Genomic DNA, 20,424 nt, shown 5'->3' with positions numbered 1-20,424 from the left:
CCAAATGCACACTTTGCAGATTCTTGAATCCCATGTTAATTTCCTTCTAATTAGCAATTATGTGTGACTTTGTGTTTGTCCCATTCAATCGCAATACAACCCATTAAGGTTTGGGGTTCTGACCTAACAGGATGCAGAGGCCTTGCGAGGTGCAGGTAGTGTTTTGAGGCTTGTAATTTGAAACTGCAAATATTACGCCGGCTGTCTTTAATTGGCGAGCGTTTTAAACCACATTGGAAATTATGCGAAGGTTACAAGGTTTAACAATTAGTGAAGGAAAAGAAAATGACTGGTGCGGGGCATCGGAGATAACATAAAGTTAAAATAAAATCAAATGCTAATCCAAGGACTTATTCCAGAAGCAGTCATTCTGTGGAGAATTATAGCTAACAGCACCAAGAGAGAAGCACGCTCTTCATCCTAGGAGGACTGGCTGGACCAATTACTAAGATTTTAATTAGAGACTGAGCCCTGAAGCTTGTACGCAGCACTTTAGCCCTCAACCCCCCTCACCTCAAACCAATTCTTTCTTCCCTCCAATCTCCTATTCCTTGACTCACCCCAGTGCACTGCTAAGCCAATTGTGGACATCAAGCGTAGCTAACAAAGAGCAATGAGAGTTTTTTTTTTTTTTTCCCCAAGACCAACAAAGGGTGTTGTCTAATCTGTTGCCGGTGGAGGAGCTTACCGAGCTTGACTTGGCCGAAGCAGAAGATGCAGCCGTCTGCACCGTTCACCACAGACTGGATGACCTCAGCTACTGTCCCTGAGCACACCTCAGCCTGTGAGAGAGTGAAACATATGCCCATCACTGTCAAAGTCTAGCTGAACGACACATCTGAAACAATAAAATAAAACAGGCCAAACACCATGTCTTGGAGCCAAGAAGCATGTTGATTTTGGACGTATAAAGCATAAATGAAGCACAATCAACCAGTTTTAAAAATGTCTTTTTCACAACAAAAAAGCCGTTGTGGCCACGCCTACTTTTAAAACACAAAGTGAGAACCATACATGGATGATGTCCCACCATAATCTGTCTTGTCTGATGCAATGCTGTAGTACACACATTTATTTCCAGTTTTAAAAGCAAACCTTCAGAAAGGAACATCGTTTTTGCTGTAATATTATCTTTGCAGAAAATGCGAGCAAACAGGTGACGAGGGTGGAGTTCTCATCCCCTGCAAGATCTCTCTTCAAAACACTTTTTTTTTAACAGCTGGAATATTTCATATAAGGAAAGCATCAACTCCAGGCCAGGAGAAGAAGACACAAAGCTGTTCATGACACAGTTCAATTTTTTTCTACACGTTTTTTTTTTTTTTTTACCAAGCAGATAAAAGCCTGATCAGGACTGAAATGGAAAAGTTGTAAAAATGACGATAGATACCATTTGAAGAATTCCTATTACTCAGGTGTGTGTTTGCGAAGGTTGCACTGTGTATTTTTGTTTCAGCGTCGGCCCTCTGGGAGCGGTGGGCCCTTACCATACATCACACAGCAAACAAGACCTGTAACAGCTGAACAGCTTGCTGTAGCTGTTAGCCACCAGCAGAGCCGTCCCAGAGGCACAATCCAGCAACTTGGCTTCAGCTCTGCAGCAGAAACATTTAGACTTCAGCTATCAGCACCATACTTAGGAAAATAATTGTTCCATGTAGGAGGTATGATGGAAGATCTGGGGCTCTCTCTGCTAAGGATATGCTCCTCTACACCAGTAATCACAACCTCCTTTACTTGAGTTTATTGTGCCATTTGGAAAATGAATAAAAGAATAAACGGTGATCTAAATCTTAATGTTAAATTGCAAATCTGTGCCAAGTAGAACGCTCGTCTAATCCTCTTCTGCAATACAGTAAATATAATGCTGACCTTTTTTCTGTGTCTCAGCGGGAGTTGTGTGGTTAGATATAGAGTTTGGATATAAACGGAGTGGATTCAAATCATTCCTCAGACAGCTTAAAAGCCCCAGCTGTTGGGCTCACACTGGTAAGAATGCCCCCTGAACCAAGACAGGCATTTTTCTCTAAGCCCCTGGTCACACCCTGCAAACATAAAGATTGTCCCTTCGTCCTTGAGAGGCTAAATTGCCACCCAACACCTTAAAAAAAACACACCCACGTGAACATACATAGAGGCTCTTACTTGTGAGGCATCGTGGGTAAAAACAGCATCGAAGGCAAATATCTTTGGGACGGCCACAGTGGCGGACCTCCTGTGCCCTGAGCTGGAGTGCGGGCTGGATGTGGGGTCGTAGAGGGTCAGCTGCTTTTTCCTGCTGTCAACTTTTAAGAAAGACTGAGACTCTGAGGAGTCCGCGGCCTCCAGAGACGGACAGATTCGCATCATCACTTTCACCTAGAAAGATAAGCAAAAACCAGGAGGGGAAAAGGTTGGATTAGAAAGTGGGAAAGTGCAAAATGTATGAAACAGAGAAGAGGAAATGGAGTCAGCAGAGATTTGTCTCTTGTTCAATGTGAAGGTGGAGAAAAAACTTAGTCTAAGAACCTTTATTCATCTAAAAAAAGAGGAAAAAACATAGTGAGCATTCTGAATGCGTTGTGGGATGTGACTATTTTTAATTAATTCATTTTTTATAAATTGGGTATTCAGAAAAACATGTTTTTGTTTTCTTTTACACAATAAACCTTTTCCTTTTTATGCATGTTGCAAACAATATAAACAAGATGCCACCCTTTACAAAAGTGTATGCACAGCGTATGTCTGTATAACAAAAACAAAAAAGTCATATATACACTCTTAATTTATTAACAAATAAAAAAATAAATAAAACGAAAATAAAAAAATATAGGCTCTCAGCTTTGTCAGCCACTGGCGGTACACACAGACACAAATACCAGACTTTTCTCTTAAGCTGTAATCTTAATTTAAAGTTTAAGACAAAAAAATCGCATTTTTGTCGATTCAAAATGTTACCGTCGATGGAAAGCTATAGTCACAGCAGTCTAAGTGTATTTTGCATCAGGAGTCCTTCGACGCCATGTAGACTATTTCAGAGCTGAACCATATCTCAGGTTACCATGGAAACTTTCAGTCTTGCATTGACTGGGAAACTCAATGGGTCAACACATTGCTTAATGGTGTTAGTAAAAGGCACCAAGGTGAGTATTGAAAGTCATAGCTGAAAACGGTGGAAATTGATGTGTGTGAAACGCCCTGCTGTGGGATTATCCCAATCCAGGTTGTTTTTCTAGACCGCAGGCAACTCAACAGCATGGGAGCGCACCAGCATCTGCCCCCCACCCTCCACCACCTCCTCCATTATTCCACCTACTCACTCTCCTCCTTCTGTTGTCCTTGCCCTCAGTTGCACAGAAAAAGCCAGTTCACCGCTAAAAAGCCTGAAAGCCACCCAGCTGCATATTGCGGCTTCACATTCATCAAGTGGGCTTCACGGTTTTAACAAATTCCACAGGTCAGCGTACGGTTCATCGTGCCAGCATGGAAAACTGAAAACGATGACAGCCCTTGCATTAAAGCGTTGACTGAGCGTGGCTTTGACGAGACAGCTCGTGTCACAGGAGTGGAGCCAATCTGCTGGTGGTGCGCAGTTCAACCTCCTCCAGACAAGAGCAGATGGACTTTACAATTTCCTGCTGCAGAGAAACATCGTGTGTGGTTTGTTTGGCTGTGTTTGAACCTGTCTGGATATGAAACACTACAATTTACAAAACCCCTTCTTTAGAAATCCGGACAGCTCCATATTGCTTTACAATCTGATGGTCAGATATTTCTCACTTGCATTTCTCCAAAGGCAATGTGGAAACATATCTGTGACTGATGGGTGACGGAAACAACTCTTGGGAATGTTTTTAACAGTCCATTCATCTCTTAGAGCATTTAGTGTTACATTATCTGAATAGTCTCTATACACCGCAGTTTATTTAAGATGCAAATCAGTCCTGACTCATTTAAAGTAAGTGTGTTTTCTCTTTGGCACTGAAGCAAAACCTTTAAAATAACTTTTTTTTCTGGCTGAAGGCTGTTTTGTTCAGCCTAGGGATTCCACAGGATTTCTACATAAATGTTCTTTCAAATGTTGGATGTGGTTACAGTACTTTATTGAAGTATCCAAACTCTGAAAACATTCGTTACACTACAACCACAAACCTCATTGTGTTTCATAGAAAAGCAACATGAAGTAATGTGAAGTGATTTTTCACAACATAATATTTCAAGTGTCGGATTTTATTTTATTTTTTTGTTAAGATGTCTAAAATTATGCATCGTCACCAGTTAACTTGTACAAATGTTCAACAGGTATCTTTTGGAAGCCACTTTCGTCTCAATTTTCTTTTGCCAAGATCAAACTTTCTTTGTTATTCAGATCTTATTGTTTTGTTACAGAAACATTCAAATAAAGACCAAATTACATTTGCTATGACTTTCAAACTGATTTTCTACATATGACTGCTGAGGTCATTAGAAAAATAAAAGCTAATGCCTCAGCTTTTTTTATGTTGGCAGTAATATTAAAGATATTAAAGGCCACAGTATTTTAACACACTGCTAATGGTTTTGGTTTCCCTGCCCCTTGATCCCTTTCTGAAATCCATTTGTGTTGCTTGGCACGACTCCATATATAAATGTCTGCAGGTAAGAAGCAGAGAAGTGGAAGTGACCTATATATGGCTGATGGAAACCAGCCATTCAACTCAAGTGTCGCAGAGCTGCTGATATAAACCAGATGCAGGCAAAGTCGAGCTGGAGAGGGCGAGGGAAACAGTTATTTCTGGATGGCAACAAAGAAACGAGAGTGTATTGGTGTATTGGCTCACTAACAAGATAAAGCTGTAACTCTGATAGGCCTGGATCATAAAATCTCATAAAACGTCAACTGTCCTGTTAGCAGAGCAGATGTAAACCACTGATCTTGCTTGGACTTGAAGAGGATTGCTAATAACAGTCTTTTTTTTGTTTGTTTTTTTTATTATGTCTGCATGTTGAAAGGCGATTTACAACATGAGGCAAAATTTCAACCGTCTGGATACCTGGCAGCAGAAGGGAGGGTTTCCTATCCAGGTGGGATCTAATCTTGTTCGGGGGACTTCTGCTTTATAAATACAGGACGTCGGCTCAGACAAACAATACCCAATAAACCTCAAAGGAAGAGCGACTTGTTTGCACAGCTTTGTTTAATGACTGTTCTATAGCTGCCAGGCCGACTTTCATCACCGTGCACCACATGTAGAATGGATTCAGGAATCCCGCTGTTGTGGTGACCACAGATATGTGAATTACAGCTTTTACTGGCTTTCGGTGTTGAGAGAGGAATGCTGGTCCCACAAACTGAGTGAATTCATGGCATTCCAGCAGGCTTATCTGACTGAATCTGCATGAACTGGACCAGACGGCATGCTGCCTGTAGACCAGTCTGTCTCCACTCTGCATTTCACCCCTTCAAACAGGGGTCTCTCTGTGTGTGTGTGATGTTGATATGAGGACAAGGATACATCAGTGTGCATGATGGGTAGAAAAATGTGTTTCTGTGCACATGCTCTCACCTTTCCCATCCCTGGGTTCTCTTTCACTTTGGACACGGCTCGGAGGAGACATGGCGGAGTCGGGGGTGGTGAGACCTGCAGGATGCCACTGAAATTAGTTGGGTAGATGGAGGGCTCCTGTGGGTGGAGCAGGGAGGGTTGGTGTTTCTTCCGTTTGGAGGAGAGGTTAAGCTTCTGAGCTGCCCTAAAAGAAGGAAAAATAGGAAATGAAGGTAAGTTTAGATCCAGCGAGCCAGAAAGGTTATGCTTAAGGAAATCTTTGTTTCTGTGAGGTGTCATGCCAAGTGCTCACACTACGCCACCTCCATAACGGTGAACACTTTCCCTTTTAGTTTGCCAACATACACAAAACCGCTAAAATTGCTCCTCTAAGAAACCACTCCCTTCCTTTCATAATTAAAACACACTTATTTTCCAATCTCCCAGCTTATATTCTTTCACCACATGGAATTAGCAATCAGCGACAGCTGAAAATCATTGTTTAAACTGCACCAGTATAATATAAATCATCACCAGTCAACTTTCTCAGTCCACTGGGGACTAAATGTAGGCTGTCATAGCTGGAAGACAAAGTAAATCTAATCACTTATCTTGATCAGACACAGCCGGGCTGCCATGGACATGCCAGGTGAGCACTACTGAAGGACAACCAGATGGGAAACGCATGTCGCCTTAGTAACTGTAGGATGGCTAAGGACTTGTGACAGAGCATGTTCATTCATCATTCAACTCACAGCAGAAGAATGAGTTTTCCTTTGGAGTGTTTAATTATGCAGCCAAAGCTGGTCTTTACATGAAGTCATACAATACGGACGTATTAGAGTTTTACCTGGCAATAGGTTTGGTATACTCATCTGAAAACTCTCCATTTTTCAGTGCAAATACTAAAAGTTTGCCTTTTTCAGTATGAGTTTAAAGCTTAAAGATGAAGTCAGACATGGGACAAAAGGAGCCTGTCTATTTCTTTCTTCTTTTCTTTTTTTTTTTGCAGAGTTGGGTCCATTGTTCATTCAGGCTATCACAATAGAGTTGAACATCAGTAGACAAGAACAGCTCAAGGTATTACAGCCAAGTTGAAGTAATAGGTACATCCAGTTTAGCTGCAGAGCTCTTTCACACACACAGTGTAATATCTCCTCCCGTCCTAAAATGTTATTACAATACTTACAAAAATAGTCTTTTTGGAGGTAAATATGTGATACAGTATTTTTGTTTTACTACATTTAACTGCATTTGTAGATTTTTATTGACAAAGAGAGAGAAAGCTATCAAACTTTGATTTGTTTTTAAGAAAATAGAGAAGTTAATGTTGTAAAATCCTTAAATCGACATCAGAACCAAGTAAAATTGGTAACAGGAGGTCAGAGCTTTACAAAATCGCTGTTCAGAAATTTGCCACATTCCTGATTTTTGAGCATCTGATAGGTGAACAAGTTTATGGACACCTGGCGATTCTGCTATGTTGACTCCAACCGTGAGAAAAAGGTATCGAACTCATTTCTGCTTTGCAGCTCATGGAAAAGAACCAGCATATTTTTCTGAAGGGATTTAATGCATTGCCCCTATCAGCTAAAGCTCATCAGCCAACATTTCAATGTTGGCATATAAAGCACGCCTCCCAGGAAGATCCGATGAACTCAAGTGGTCTTAAGCAGTCAGATTTCAGAGAATGTCTGGGAGGACAAAGAAGTGATTGTTTAACATGAAGGAACAAGCAGCTCAATTTAGTATATAGGATTGAAAAAAAGGAACAATAAACTAGCTTGAGCTAGTTAACGATGTTCAGGTATACCGAGGTTTAAAAAAGTTACATTTTCAAAACCACTATTAATTCCATCACACTGTTCTTACGCCAAAGCTGATTTATCTGAGATAAAACAGCAAATCGTTAGCCTAATAGCATAATTGCCTAAGGAGTTAGTGTGATAGATAACATTTCGCAAGATATTATATGGAGGACAGTGTGATGTAGACTTTCCCCTCCCTCACCTATTGCTGTATATTGTCCATCAGAAAGAAGAATATTCCACTTTTGTCTCACTTACAATAAAGACAAAATTTTCTGTTCTGAAACATTTCTGGTCACAAGAAACAGACAACCATGAAGAAATGAGCACCAGGCATCACTTTCATCCAAAACTAGACTAATTAACGAGCTAATATAATTGAACTAATGCAGATAATAGCATCTTCTTAAAAACAGATGCCATTATAAATTTAAAAATTAATTTTAGATTATTTCGGCATTGTGCAATTCTTTCATTTTGTGTTGGATTCAAAACCTTAAGGACATTTTTTTTTTGTTTTATGAATTACAGCATGTCAGGCCATAAAGACAGCCAGACATTGATCTAGGCCAAGAAACGCCTGACCGGTGCACTCCTAGATTTTAGAGGCAGCACTCTTAAAAAAAAGGAAAGGCAGTGATCAAAATGAAATAAAACTACACGTCTCCAAGTCAGCAGGAGTTCCTCAGCATCCAGTCTCAGCCCATTACTCCTCTTCTGGGCTCCTCTGGACAAAACTGGGTGGTCTGCTGCCAAAAACCTCACCATGTTCCCATTCCTGTCTGCCTGTAGTGACAATCTAACCCCCCCAATCTCAACTACTCCCCTCTTCACTGTAACACCCCCTACAGCGACAGCCGAAGAGCACAATCATGGAACACGCTGCTGGCTGATGGAATAATTATTGCATCCAAGAAGGCTGCAGGAGAAGCGTCTCCCTGGGGAGCTGCCTATGTGCGATAGCATGCGAGACGGATCATGTGACTGAAAAAAAAAGAAAAAATGAATAAAGACTAGATGGAAGAGATGGATGTGAGCCAGAAAAAAAGGGAAGGCGAAACTACGCCGGAGTCCACGTGGCTGCATGCTGCAGCATGCATGGGTATACATGTGGGAGGTTTCTGCGACACATTCATTCAAGAGAAACCCATCCGTCTGTCTCTCTCGCCCCATTCTGTCGTTTCTCTTCCAGCAGCAGAATAAATCAAATGTGAGCCTAAGACACTGCACAGGAAAAAGGGCACCAAAATGATTTGTAACTGTCCTGACCACAGAGGGGCGGTTACATCCCAAAGCCGAGAGGGTAACCTTGAAGTTTAATTGATGCTGCACAATGACAGTCGGTGCGCAGGTGTGCTCATGAATGAAAGCAGAGACAGATTCACATCCACATTTTGAGATTAATTAACCGCTTCTTTGCCTCTCTGCCTCTCCCGTCTTCCTATCTTTGCCTCTCTTCGCCTCACCCAACTACGCCAACTATGAACAGGAAAAAGGTGGCGAGAAGCGGCTCAGATGTCATCTGCCCACAACAGCTTATCCACCTGTTCACTCTCAATCTCCATGCAAGTAAAGCTGTTTCCACACACAACTTGCTCCAACTTCTCAAAGCAGAATGTCACCCTGAATAAACCAATACCTGAGATCTCTCAATTTTCTTTTCAAAGTATATTTATTTACATTTGCTTAACATGCACCAGTGAGAATGTGCTGCAGCCATGTACTTACAGCTCTTTCCAATCCATCATCTAGTTTATGCTCATAGTCAAAAAACAGACAACTGATTCAGATCAACTTTGAGGTCCGTGTCTGTGCCGTCACTGTTCTCCATTATTTGCACATTTGCTACGCCAGCGCAGTCGCCAAGAACACGGCGAGGAGGAGGGGGGTTGCTCACTAGTCAGGGCACGGGGCTCCTTCCTACTCCGATCGCAATCATTGAGGTTCCGCTTGATTTCACAGAGGTTTGTAAGACGCCAGAGGGGTGGAGGGAGGACGATCGGGATGAGGCGTGGGCGTCATAGTAACTAAATGGAACAAGCGGCAGGTGGGGCAGAGATGAGGTGGGCAGGAGGGATGACCGCTCTGCAAGAAAAAGTAGGATAGGTGCAACGGTGAGAGAGGTGCGTGAAATCCAGAGAGTTTCCAAAGAGGAAGCAAGAGAGGTGGAGCACCCGTTTAAAAAAACATCCCCAACTCTCTTCCACATGAAAAAGTTCTGCACCACTTCACGGTCTTAAAAAAACAGCTTGAAGCAGTTCAGTTCCCCTCTCCGTTTCTTCATCCAAGTCTTCTCTCGTGCCACAAGCTGCACTGTTTCCTGTCATGGAGTTAATCCCACACGCTCTGTCTGCTGAGTGCGGCTGAACGTCCCGACGGTCTTCCCCACAGCCAGAAGGACTGGAAGGGATTCTCCACTCCTGGCTCGGCTTTGAGAGAAGAAGGAGAATTCCTGCTCTTGTTCCACCTCTTGGTCCTTCTCCTGCTATCGGAGAAATTCTGGCAGCTGTCCTGCCGTGTCCTTCTTTCCCTCCCTCTCTCTGTCTCACATACACACATGCAATCCCTCCTCCTTCCTCTCCCTCTCCCCTTTTTCCCTCAGCCCAGCCCCTTCTCCCTCCGACTGCCAGACGAGGTGTCAGCGCTCGATTGCTGGGTGCTTGCGGCGCAATTTGCCAGCACTCTTTTTCTCCCTATACCCGCACGCATACACACACATGTATGCACCTCAAAACACGTCACATGAATACTTAATGCATACAGGAGCCCTCTCTTCTTTTAGGGTCCCACACTTCAAACAGATTTGGTTAGTATGCCTACAGTGCATGCATGCATGAACCCCAGTGTGCACACATGCTTCTTTTTTTTTTTTCCAGCACTTTTGTGATTCGCTGTCATTGTTGAAGGATGTAATTAGCCAGAAGAGTGAGGGTCTTATTAATCAAAAGTAAGAGACACGCAGATAAGCGAGGATATACTTAAGAGAGATGGATTGCTCGAATGAGTGATGCTGGGACTCAATTGGCAAGCTCTGGGAAGGTAAAAATACCAGAGCAGAGGAAACAGAAGAAGACAAGAGACAATGAGCAGTTGACACACTAGGAAAGCGGATTTATGCTGGCCAGTAAGAGGGAGTGCAGACAGTCAATGGTCAAGGGTAAAAAGGGGAATGAAAGCATGTGAGTGGGTGAGCGCCGGGGTGAGAGTACCCTGTATTCCCTGGGCTGCCAATTTACCAGTAAGCCCTCTCAGCCCCCCCTCCCCGAATACAGCCAGTGTTGTTTGAAAGACTGCCGCGTTGGCTGCAGAGAGCCCACTACAACACATCGGCAAACAGAGTGGGTGTGAGACTAGCCAGATGAAAGTACATTCAGCACAAAGCTCTCTCTGACTCTCCTTCTGACACACTGCCCCACATATGAACTCAGCTGGATTAAACTTTAAAAGAATAAGAAGGGGAAAATAAAACCAGAACTCCATACAAATCTGAGGATCCCTGTTAAATAATGAAGCTGTTTGATATATCACGTAACCTTTACAGTCGTCTCTGCAACAACACGCTTAGCTCTGCTGTTCCAAATTACATCAGCTGAAAGTGTATTGTTTGAGAAGTGAAAGGTCTGGTGCATTCTTCAAAGAAAATGCTGGTTTTGATATTAGAGCTGCTCAATTATGGAAATAAATTACAGTTAACTGTCATGGCTACTCACTGAGTTTGAAAAAATAACATTTACTGCACATCATGAACATTTTTACTTATTTTCATTCATGTTTTTTCCATGAATTCCATGTTTTGCCATTTTTTTTCTGCCTAAAGCAAATCTAATCACAGGGCTAATATAGTCACTTCAGCTCCTGTTGCTTGCTAACACAAACAGCAGTCATGTGGCAACTCAATGCATCTTGGGTTAAGGTAAATTACTAAAATTCAAACTGAGGAAGAGAATGAAAATTAAAGGATGACTGAGGAAGATGAGCAGTAGCTCAACAAACCAGTGCGACCAACAAACCCTATTTGTTAGGTCACATCCAAACAAAAGGCATTGTCACACTGCTTCCCAGCATGCCATCTGTGCCTGTAGTTCTAAACCACATTGGTTTGCATGTGTTCCCAGTTTGAGTACAGTGAGCATAATGGGATGAAGGGTGTGGCGTTCAGTGTTCAGGTGCATTGACGTTTTCCCATGCTGTAACCATCTCATTTTTTTTCCCCCCATAATTGATGCTCTGATAATTAAATGCCAATGTTTTATGAGTGTTCCCAAATGTTGAGATAATTATTGTGACCTACTTTGAAAACTTTCAGCTTCAGCAGTCCTAAGGTGAATAAATAGAGCACACACATAGAGTTGCCAAAGATTAGGTTATTCTGTTGTTCAAGTTGAAGTTTATTTTTAAAAATGGGACAGTCTGAACATTTACATTAACATTCATGAGATTATAGCCATGTGGATAATTTCCATCTCTAGTCCCATGTGTTGCTTGTTCATCCCTACAATATTCAAGCAGCAGTTGGGTAAATGCTGAATCAGGTAACACACAGGAACATTTTGGCAGCTTAGCTCAGCTGTGGAATCTGCAGGAAGGGTTTTCTGAAGTACGTTTTCCCTGAGGCCGTGTATCATCCTACGCCATTGAAATGCAAGGCAGATATACATTAATGTGATACAGCATTGTTCGTTTCACAAGGTACTCCTCAGTCAGAAGTCAGGCAAAGCGTGGCCATCAAATTTAATTAACAACATTGTTTTGTCAGTCACTTTGTTTTAATGGTTGTTTGGAGATTTGATTAACGGCTCAGCCTACGTTGGCATTGGTCACTCTGACAGAGGTGCCTCATTAGTCCCATTCCCCACCGCCATCCCCCTTAGTGTCCTCTCACATGTTATACATCACAAGGGCATTAAAAGAAGGAACAGTCACAGTCAGAACTGTCCTGATCGCCGTTCAGCTCAATCACTGTCTCCTTTATGAACAGACCTCAGGGACAGATAATGACTGCAATATATATAAATGAGCCAGAGCAAGACAGATGTAAAATTAAGCACCTTTTTAAAAGAATAGGTCTACTGGTGGCTTTTTTTTTTTCGTTCCGAGGAAGAAAAGCCAGATTTTGTCCTCACCTATAGAGCGAGAGGAGGAGGAGCAGGAGGTCAATGACTGCAGAGAAAAAAGCATAGATGGGCTGTGTTTGCCTCCAGCTTTCAAAGCTTCACGTTGGCTTGCTGTCAATAATCACCCCAGCCTTTTTCTTCAAGCTTTGTCAAACTGGCTGGAGAAATTTCCCCACCCCACAGAATAATTTGCCGGCACACCCATCATCTTCATTGTGCAAATTTATCTCCGTTCCCCTGACCATCTATACAGCTTCTCGGGTAGGTTCGTTCTGCAGCTAATTAACATGTTGCAGGCATTTCCTATTCTTGACATTTTGTTTCTGTGATTCCCAGCTTTAATTCTCCCTCCATGCACAAGATAAGGCTGCTGTGGCTATTCATGCGGGGATCAGATCACTGGATATGATATCATACTGCTTCATCCTCGACTGCCCCTCCCGCTCCACAGTCTGCAAGTCTCCCACTGTTGCTGATTAGTAGCCCGGCACTGCTGTTCATGAATGGAGATACATGAATGATAATGACTACGGCACAAAGAGCCAGGCACATTCACTCTCAGAAACACTGAACATTTATCCTGGACTCAGTAGTGCTGGCATTTGTGAGATGTCTTTTTGTTCAAAAAGCGGCGCATCTTGAAAGCGTTGCTCCACGCCAAACCCAAAATGCCATATCAGCAGTTGGTCACGACTGAGTGAGCTGGACTTGTGTTGCTTTATCAGGTGGGGTGCTATGTTGTTGCATGGAAAGATAATCATTACCAAACCTCCCTAGAGCTAAAATTGACTGTCTTGTTGATGGGCTGCCCTCGACACGATCAAACAGCTCTCTGCCCCTGAGGTGTGGGCGAACAGCATAAATCACCAAACTGTGAGAGAAACACAGACTTCAGATAAAGCGAGCACACCACGCTAATTTTCAGATAGGCACCGCTGCACGGGTTTATGCTTTACCAAATTTGGGGAGGATTAAGGCAAATCTGGATCTCTGCATCGTCCTCGTTGGTTGTGATCCCCATCGCCCCACCACCCCCACCACTACAGCCTGATCCAGCTATCACAGAGCCTTAGGGGTAATTAAGCGGCCATGACATCAGCCTGTGAGCACACAAATTCAGACAAGAGGAGATGATGTCATACACTTAACAGCTACTCCTGGCAGAATAAATAGCCCATCTAGAGAGGATTTACTTGTAAGTCCAGGATGCCAATTGCTCTACTTGAGATAAACAGTTTTTCATCTATAATAGTTGCTTTTTACTTTGAGAGAAAACTCTGCTAGTTTGATGGCAATTTGTATATAAATATGGTGCTGGAAAGGAGCTTTCTGACTTTCAAGATTTGCATCAGTGTAATAAGTGAATTTGTTCTATTCTTTTCTGATTATAGAACATAAACTACTTGTGAAATAAGGAAATAGTCAGAATTTCATGGCAAATTTCTCAAATTTATTCACATCTAGAAATAGTCTCATGATTTGTGTGTAAGAAGTTTGGCCAAAATGTAAGTCAAAAATCAGAGGAATATGAGGAAATAAGTTTTAATGAAGAACTCAAAACATCTTAAAAAAAAACAAAAAAAAAACAGGGAGGAACAAACAAGGAGCCAAGGATTAAAAAGAGCTTAATAAACATGAGGTAAACAGAAAGAGCCAGCGAGGATTGAGCGAAGGAGAGGTGGTTAAAAACTAAAGTTTGGTTGCTGGAATGATGTAACAGGATGCACTATAATTACATGTTATACATGTTAGTGTCAGTTTTAAACTCTCATCGTTGTGGATAGCGTTCCTCCATCTTCCATCTTATAAAAAACTTATTTTTTCATGGTTCAGGGATTTTTCTGAAATATCCAATTGAATTTTCTATCAGAGGTTGATTGTTTGGTCAGATTAGGTTTCCATTCATCCTACACAAGCATCAGATTTGGTTATCTTATGCGTAAAGAAGGCTAACATTAAACTTATGGAGTCCCACTGACTTCCACCTTGTTGAAACAGCATGATTTATGCTTAAAAACAAGATAATTTCCTAGAAACCAACAAATATGATGCCAGAAGCTTGTTGATTGCCACATATATGCAATGTTTCATCAAATATCCGTAAATGCTTGAGTCTGAATTTGAACCCTGCTCATCAAATGATTATTTTTAAGATTCATTTATATTTTCTTTGTTGCATCATATCATCCCGAAACAGTATTAGTGCGAGTGCATCATTAGAAATTAAAAGACATTAAAATAACAGTCATGAAGGAGTCTTACTGGAACTGCATTTGAATTATAGTGGCTCTAAAAGCTCGGACAGGTCTCATAATTTCCTCTAACTTCTTTTGGTACCTGTCTCAGAGCGCAGCTTAGGTCTTTATTCATTAAAGAACTAATTAAATATGCACATCTATGTTACACATTAGCTATAAAAGGGGTGATACCAAAGGGACAGGCTGTCTAGTGCATGACAAACCTAATCTTGTCCTCTTGTGTGGCTCAGACATTTAGTCAGGTAATGAGCCCATCTCTTTTCTAAAATCTCCCTGCAATCAAGGGGCTCTTGGTGTAAACATTCATTTAGTTTTTTTCTCACGTCCTCTTTCCTATCCTAAGATGCTTGAAACTACTGCCTGGCGCTTCAGCCCTGTGAAAACCCTTGGAATGTGGCTAAAAAAAGGATAATTGAAGAAAAAAAAAGTGCAATCCCCTTCTTAAAAACAGAAAAAAACCAACAAAGGCTACTACCGGGAGATGCTGGAACAGATTCTCGCTCCGTTCACTGGAGTTTTCTTATCATTCAGATACAGATTAGCTTTGGCCAAATCGGAGATCTTTCCAGACATTTTGAAAAAAAAAAAATCTGTTTCCTTTTTTTTTTTTTTTTGGCAAGCTTCTCTGGCTGTCTGTTGAGTCTTATCAGTCCAAAAGATCTGTAGCTTTCAAATGACTGGAAGCTCGCTTTCTGCTGTTTGGCAGCTGTAACGGCCGTCTGAAGGTTCTTCTCTTCTGTGTCAGGAGCCCTTTACAGGAAATACACAGACAGCTACAGGCTAAGATTAATGGTCTTTCTATAAATCCTTAGAAATAGATAAACGCATCCCAACAAAACTAGACACCGATAAATGGGATGTCCATTTTGCTGAGCAATATCCGGCCTGGTGTGCTCCAAGCACGTTGGACCAAGCCTTCTGGAAAGGCTCTTTGTTTCAACAAGGTGTTCAGCAAGCCTTTTGTCCCTGCACAGTGTCTGACCTTGCGCACGGAGAATCAAATGGTACATTATTTGTGTGCCGACTGCTGTCAGCCCAAAGCTGCTCACACATCTTTGCTGCACCAGTCTCTAGCCAATTAGGTAAGGCCAAATGCATTCATGTAACATCTGTGAACACAATGTGTTGTCGCGTCAGAAAAGATTCCCAACAAAGCCTGGCATTGCCTTCTGCAACTGACTTGTCGTATCTGAATCACTTTGCGTCGTCAAGGAGCGCTGCTATCAGAATAAAGCAGCAAAACCCTGCAAATAAAATTCCTATTTTTGCCAGCGGGTTGTAAACCTGTTCTGTCACAGTCTGCTTTTCAAAGAAGACTGTGGACTGAGGTGGAAAACGGGACATTAGAGCATCCTCTGGAGGATAGCTAGAATAGCAGGGGGTCATTAGAAACAAATGGGAAGGAAGGGCCTGTCACTGATAAACGTTGAAGTAGGCAGTGCAAAGGTACGGCTGGGATTAAAAAATGAATTAGGGGGAACGGACATTAAGAGAAAGATGCAGAGGAAACAGAATAAGACAGCATGAAAGGAAGCAGCAGGGTGTAAAGCCAAGTCCTCTCTTCGATCAGTGAGCCTGGCTCCGTGCCAATGAAGCGCTGTCCACGAGGAGGTAAATCATTTTCTGCCTGAGAAAAAAACTGGGGAGAGGAAAAAAAAAAAGATTGCTGGGACTATGCCACAGCCAGCTTGGAATTGCTTTATTCCCAGAGATGGGAATCCCCAGTCGGCCAAGAATGAATGGAACAGTTGGTGACAAAAAGTGAAAAAACTCATCAATATTCAAGAAAGTCTGGTTTGGTGCTACAGTATATCAGTGTAAACAGAAATGCAAGCATTGGCAAGTAGCAACAGCTTAGTGTATTTTGTACATATTTGGATGTAAAGTACCCTGGCAACATGATGCGTACAGCAACAGTATTCACACCACTTTACTTCTACCATGTTAAATTCCCAGGCTTGGATATATTTCTGAGCCATTTTATGTCACAGACCAAAACAAAGTAGCACATATGTGTGCACATTTGCATAATGCTGTGTACTCTGATTCCCTTAAATACAGTGTAACGTAGCAGTCACCAGCAGAACTAGACTTAATTAGTAAATCTAGTTCACTTGTGCGTTATTTATTCTTGGGATGAATCTGAGTGTTCTGTGAAGGTCTCAGCAAAGTGCTGTGTGTAAGGAGTAAACACCGTACTGCACCCTGCACACCAGGTCCAGGTGAAACATGGAGGTGGCAGCATCATGCCGTGGGAAGATGGTAATTATGAGGTATGAGGTGGGAAAACCATGTACACAAATTTGCACTGTGTTGGCCTGTCACATAAAATCTCTGGAAAATACATTGAGCATTGTGGAAAAATAAGAGCTCTGAATGTAGCTCTTGGACTGCAAACATATGTTTGCTTTTAAAATCAGAGCTATGTGTCTGTGCTAGACAGGTTGACTCATTTGTGATGGATAAGAAAATATTATGGTCCCTAATCGCCTAGAAATGAGGTAATTTTTTAAAACTTCTTTCCTGAAACTGACTGCATCACTACACACCCTGCACCCATTGACTGAGTCACACACCCACTTATCTGTCACATTCCCACACTGAAAAGCCATTAAGACGTCTCGCCAAAAGGGGGCTTATGGATGGCTTAAGACAAGCACAGGAAGGAAATATGTGGGTATAATTCCATTCACCGTTCACTTTATTGTTCTTTCCAGCATTCAGGATCTCATCTTCCTAATGTGGCTTTAACTGGCCACGAAGGACTGAACAAAGCACTGCGCTTTGACTTGGCAGGACCTTTTGTATGTCGATGAGATAAGCTTACAAATTTAGCATCTATAGAGGAAAAGAGCCAAAGGGTATTTGCAACAGGAGACAGAAGTGTGAATGAAGATTAGCAGCGACAGACTACCTGCAGCACTAAAATACTCAGCTGTTGCCTCAATTTTTATTTATTTATTTTTTTTCCCGGCAGTTGAAAGTGAAAATTTTGGAGGTAAATATGGTTTTCAGCTGATAGGTGACACATGATGATGAAGATATGCTCCTGCCATCTTCACAGACGGCAGTCCTCCCCACCTCTGGCATGCTGACGAAGATTAACAGCTGCTTTCATCTCTCTGTTTTTTTGGGGGGTTTTTTGCATTTTCTCCGTGCTCCTGAGACATTGCTCCTGGTATTCTGCTGAACACTCCTCTCCACGGCTGCGGGGAGGTTGGAACAGCTTCATATCCTTCACACACATGTTGAACTCCAGTTTACCCATCATCCCACCCACATCTTCCCTCAGAAACCTCCCTAGAACCTCAGGCGGTTTTACTCAGGGCACACAAAAAAATGTCTTGGCACTCACCTCAAGTCATCACAGGCTGAATGATGTTTCCTGTCTTGAAACAACATCAACTGGAAGCAGGATATTGCAGACAAAAGACTAGAGAGGGTGATTCACATGAGACAATTCTTCAATCAAATATATTGTCCTTTAATTTAATTCATAACACAACTTAAGACCTTGATGAGCACAGGATTGACAGGCAAAGGGGTAAAAGTCAGCTTACTTCTGCTCCACTTCCCCGCTTCATTAATCACTTTCTGCCAGCGGAAGACACCTAGCGATTATTTATTTGCACTTCTCCGCACAGAGGCTATCACAACAAACAGGCCCACAGGCAGCTAAGAACATTTGGGGGTGATTAATCAGCGCACTGACGGGACAGACAGAACGCGTTGGGGGAGGGGATTTTCAACACGTGCTCTTAATCTTTTATCTATATTCCAGCCAACAGGCAACCCAATGAAAACTATACAGAGGTTCGACCGAAACGAACTGTACAGTTGCGCTGATAGCCACGATAGTAGGTGCAGGTGTGCTGCATGAAAAAAGATGGGTCTAGATAAAAGATGGGGTCAGGGTTCAATATACGCAAGGTGGAATCAATGGAATGGAGTGTTACCAGATTCTCATGGTGTGATAACCTCGATGCCAACAGTAAAAAAACACATAAAGATTTCAAGCATGTATTTGTGCAAATTTTGAAGATTGTGATTGGAAGCTCTTAAAATTAGAATATAATGTAATCTCAGCCTACTTGCCACAAGGAGAGAAGGCCACATGAGGTCACTGCTACTATACAAGGATGCTTAAAACACCGAGTATGTTAATAGAAAAATAAGTGGAAGGAAAAAGTGGAGAGGAAAAATCTACACAAAACACAAATAACTGCAAAAAACTCTACGTACTTCAAGAGCCACCATACACATGAGCTACAAACTGTCTGCTCCTTATGTTCGGTTACTCCTGAACTAAGACAGCATCTTACCAGAGCTAAATTTAAAAAAAATAAAATAAAAAAAAAAAAAACTATTGCCACTATTGCACAATGATCCAAATTCAACAAGTATTATGTTAATGTACAGGTAAAATTTGACTTTCTCTTTGAATTAAAGTCTGGAGGAAAAGTTCAGAGGCACAACTTCTACGCTGTTTGAGGTCCAGTGTGAAGTTTCTCCAGTCACTGATGATTTGAGGACCCATGTTATCTGCGGGTCCACTGTGGTTTATCAAGTCCAAAGTCAATGTAACCCAATAGGACTTGTTACATACCCACCCTATAAGAAGTACCAATATATGCTTTAATCATCATGGTATCACTATGATTGAATGGGCAGTAAACTGGCCTGGCCTAAACCTCATTGAGAATACCTGGAGTATATTCAGCAGGACTCTGAGAGGCGCCGTAGCCAATAATACAGAAGTTAAAGGCCACTAATGAAGAAACCTGGGCTTCCTTAATACCTGTAGCAGTAACTGTTTAAAACCTCTGTCTATCTTGGTACGGGTTAGTGGCCCAGGCCTAATGTAATCCTGATCTTGAAGAAATGTGTTTGCAGATGTCTCATTCAAATCAAGCATTTCATCCTCCATCACATATCCGTAAAGCCAACAAGCACACACAGGGAGCCACAACTGGTGTGTGTGCAGAAAGAGATTTTAAAAAACCCTGCAGCTGGTTCTCACATACAAGGTCATGAACTGATTGAAGGTAATAATCCTTTCTGTTCAAGACAATGAATATGGTGACACAAACAGCAGGGATAAACTCCCTTTGTAGCTTTTAATATTATGGCGAGACATCGAAACATTGGGAGACACAAAAACACATTTTTGCATTTCCCTTCAAAGATGTGCAAAGTGGTGGATATACGGAATAAAATCTGCATTAGTCACTATGTTTCCTCTGTGTCTGTACCTCAATTTGTATTAATTACATTAATTTAGAGAGAGGTCAAAGGTTAATTTGTACATTCCCAGGTAATAATATATGTCAACACACCAATGTGTGTTGCAGCAGCCACATTAGTCCCATCATTTCTTAGTTTGAGTCCCCCACATTTGCCTGTTTCAACCCTTCTGCAGCAACACCAGCAATAAATGGAGATTAAAAAAAGCAGCAATCACAATTAAACGGTCTGGCTTTGGAGGATGGTGAGACAAAAGCTAAATCGCCTGTCCTAACAATCGCCAACCCTCAGTGGTAATCACATCGCCTGACTATCAAAAGACCAGCACAACCAGTTAACATTCAGCAGAATAAGGTCCTGCAAACGTCCGTCTCTCAAAAAATAAAGTGCATGTGTTTGGGGAAATCAACTTGCAACTGGTGATTAGGCAGATATTAGTAGTTCCTATTGAAAGGAAGGGCATGGCACAGCTGAGCACTGAGGAGCAGCGGTGCCT

At 42.0% G+C, this 20,424-nt stretch overlaps 1 protein-coding gene across 5 annotated transcripts in view; it reads right to left on the bottom strand.

The window, feature by feature from the left end:
• kif26ab (kinesin family member 26Ab) overlaps positions 1–20,424 on the bottom strand; it is an 80,972-nt gene that overhangs the window by 11,409 nt on the left and 49,139 nt on the right. For 3 of the 5 annotated variants that reach the window (XM_016672018.1, XM_007553040.1, XM_016672019.1), the window contains 3 exons: positions 5,526–5,709; positions 2,146–2,358; positions 689–782 (listed from right to left, as the gene is read on the bottom strand). In XM_016672018.1, coding sequence (XP_016527504.1) covers positions 689–782; positions 2,146–2,358; positions 5,526–5,709 — 491 coding nt within the window. Of the gene's footprint in view, positions 1–688; positions 783–2,145; positions 2,359–5,525; positions 5,710–9,040; positions 9,862–20,424 lie in introns of those variants that run through there. The other 2 variants (XM_007553042.2, XM_007553043.2) reach the window with 1 other exon arrangement.

The sequence above is a fragment of the Poecilia formosa genome, unplaced genomic scaffold (assembly GCF_000485575.1).
Source record: "Poecilia formosa unplaced genomic scaffold, Poecilia_formosa-5.1.2 Scaffold54, whole genome shotgun sequence".
NCBI classification, from domain to species: domain Eukaryota; kingdom Metazoa; phylum Chordata; class Actinopteri; order Cyprinodontiformes; family Poeciliidae; genus Poecilia; species Poecilia formosa.
The sequence above is the reverse complement of the archived record's forward strand: the minus strand, read 5'-3'. Positions and strand labels throughout refer to the sequence as shown.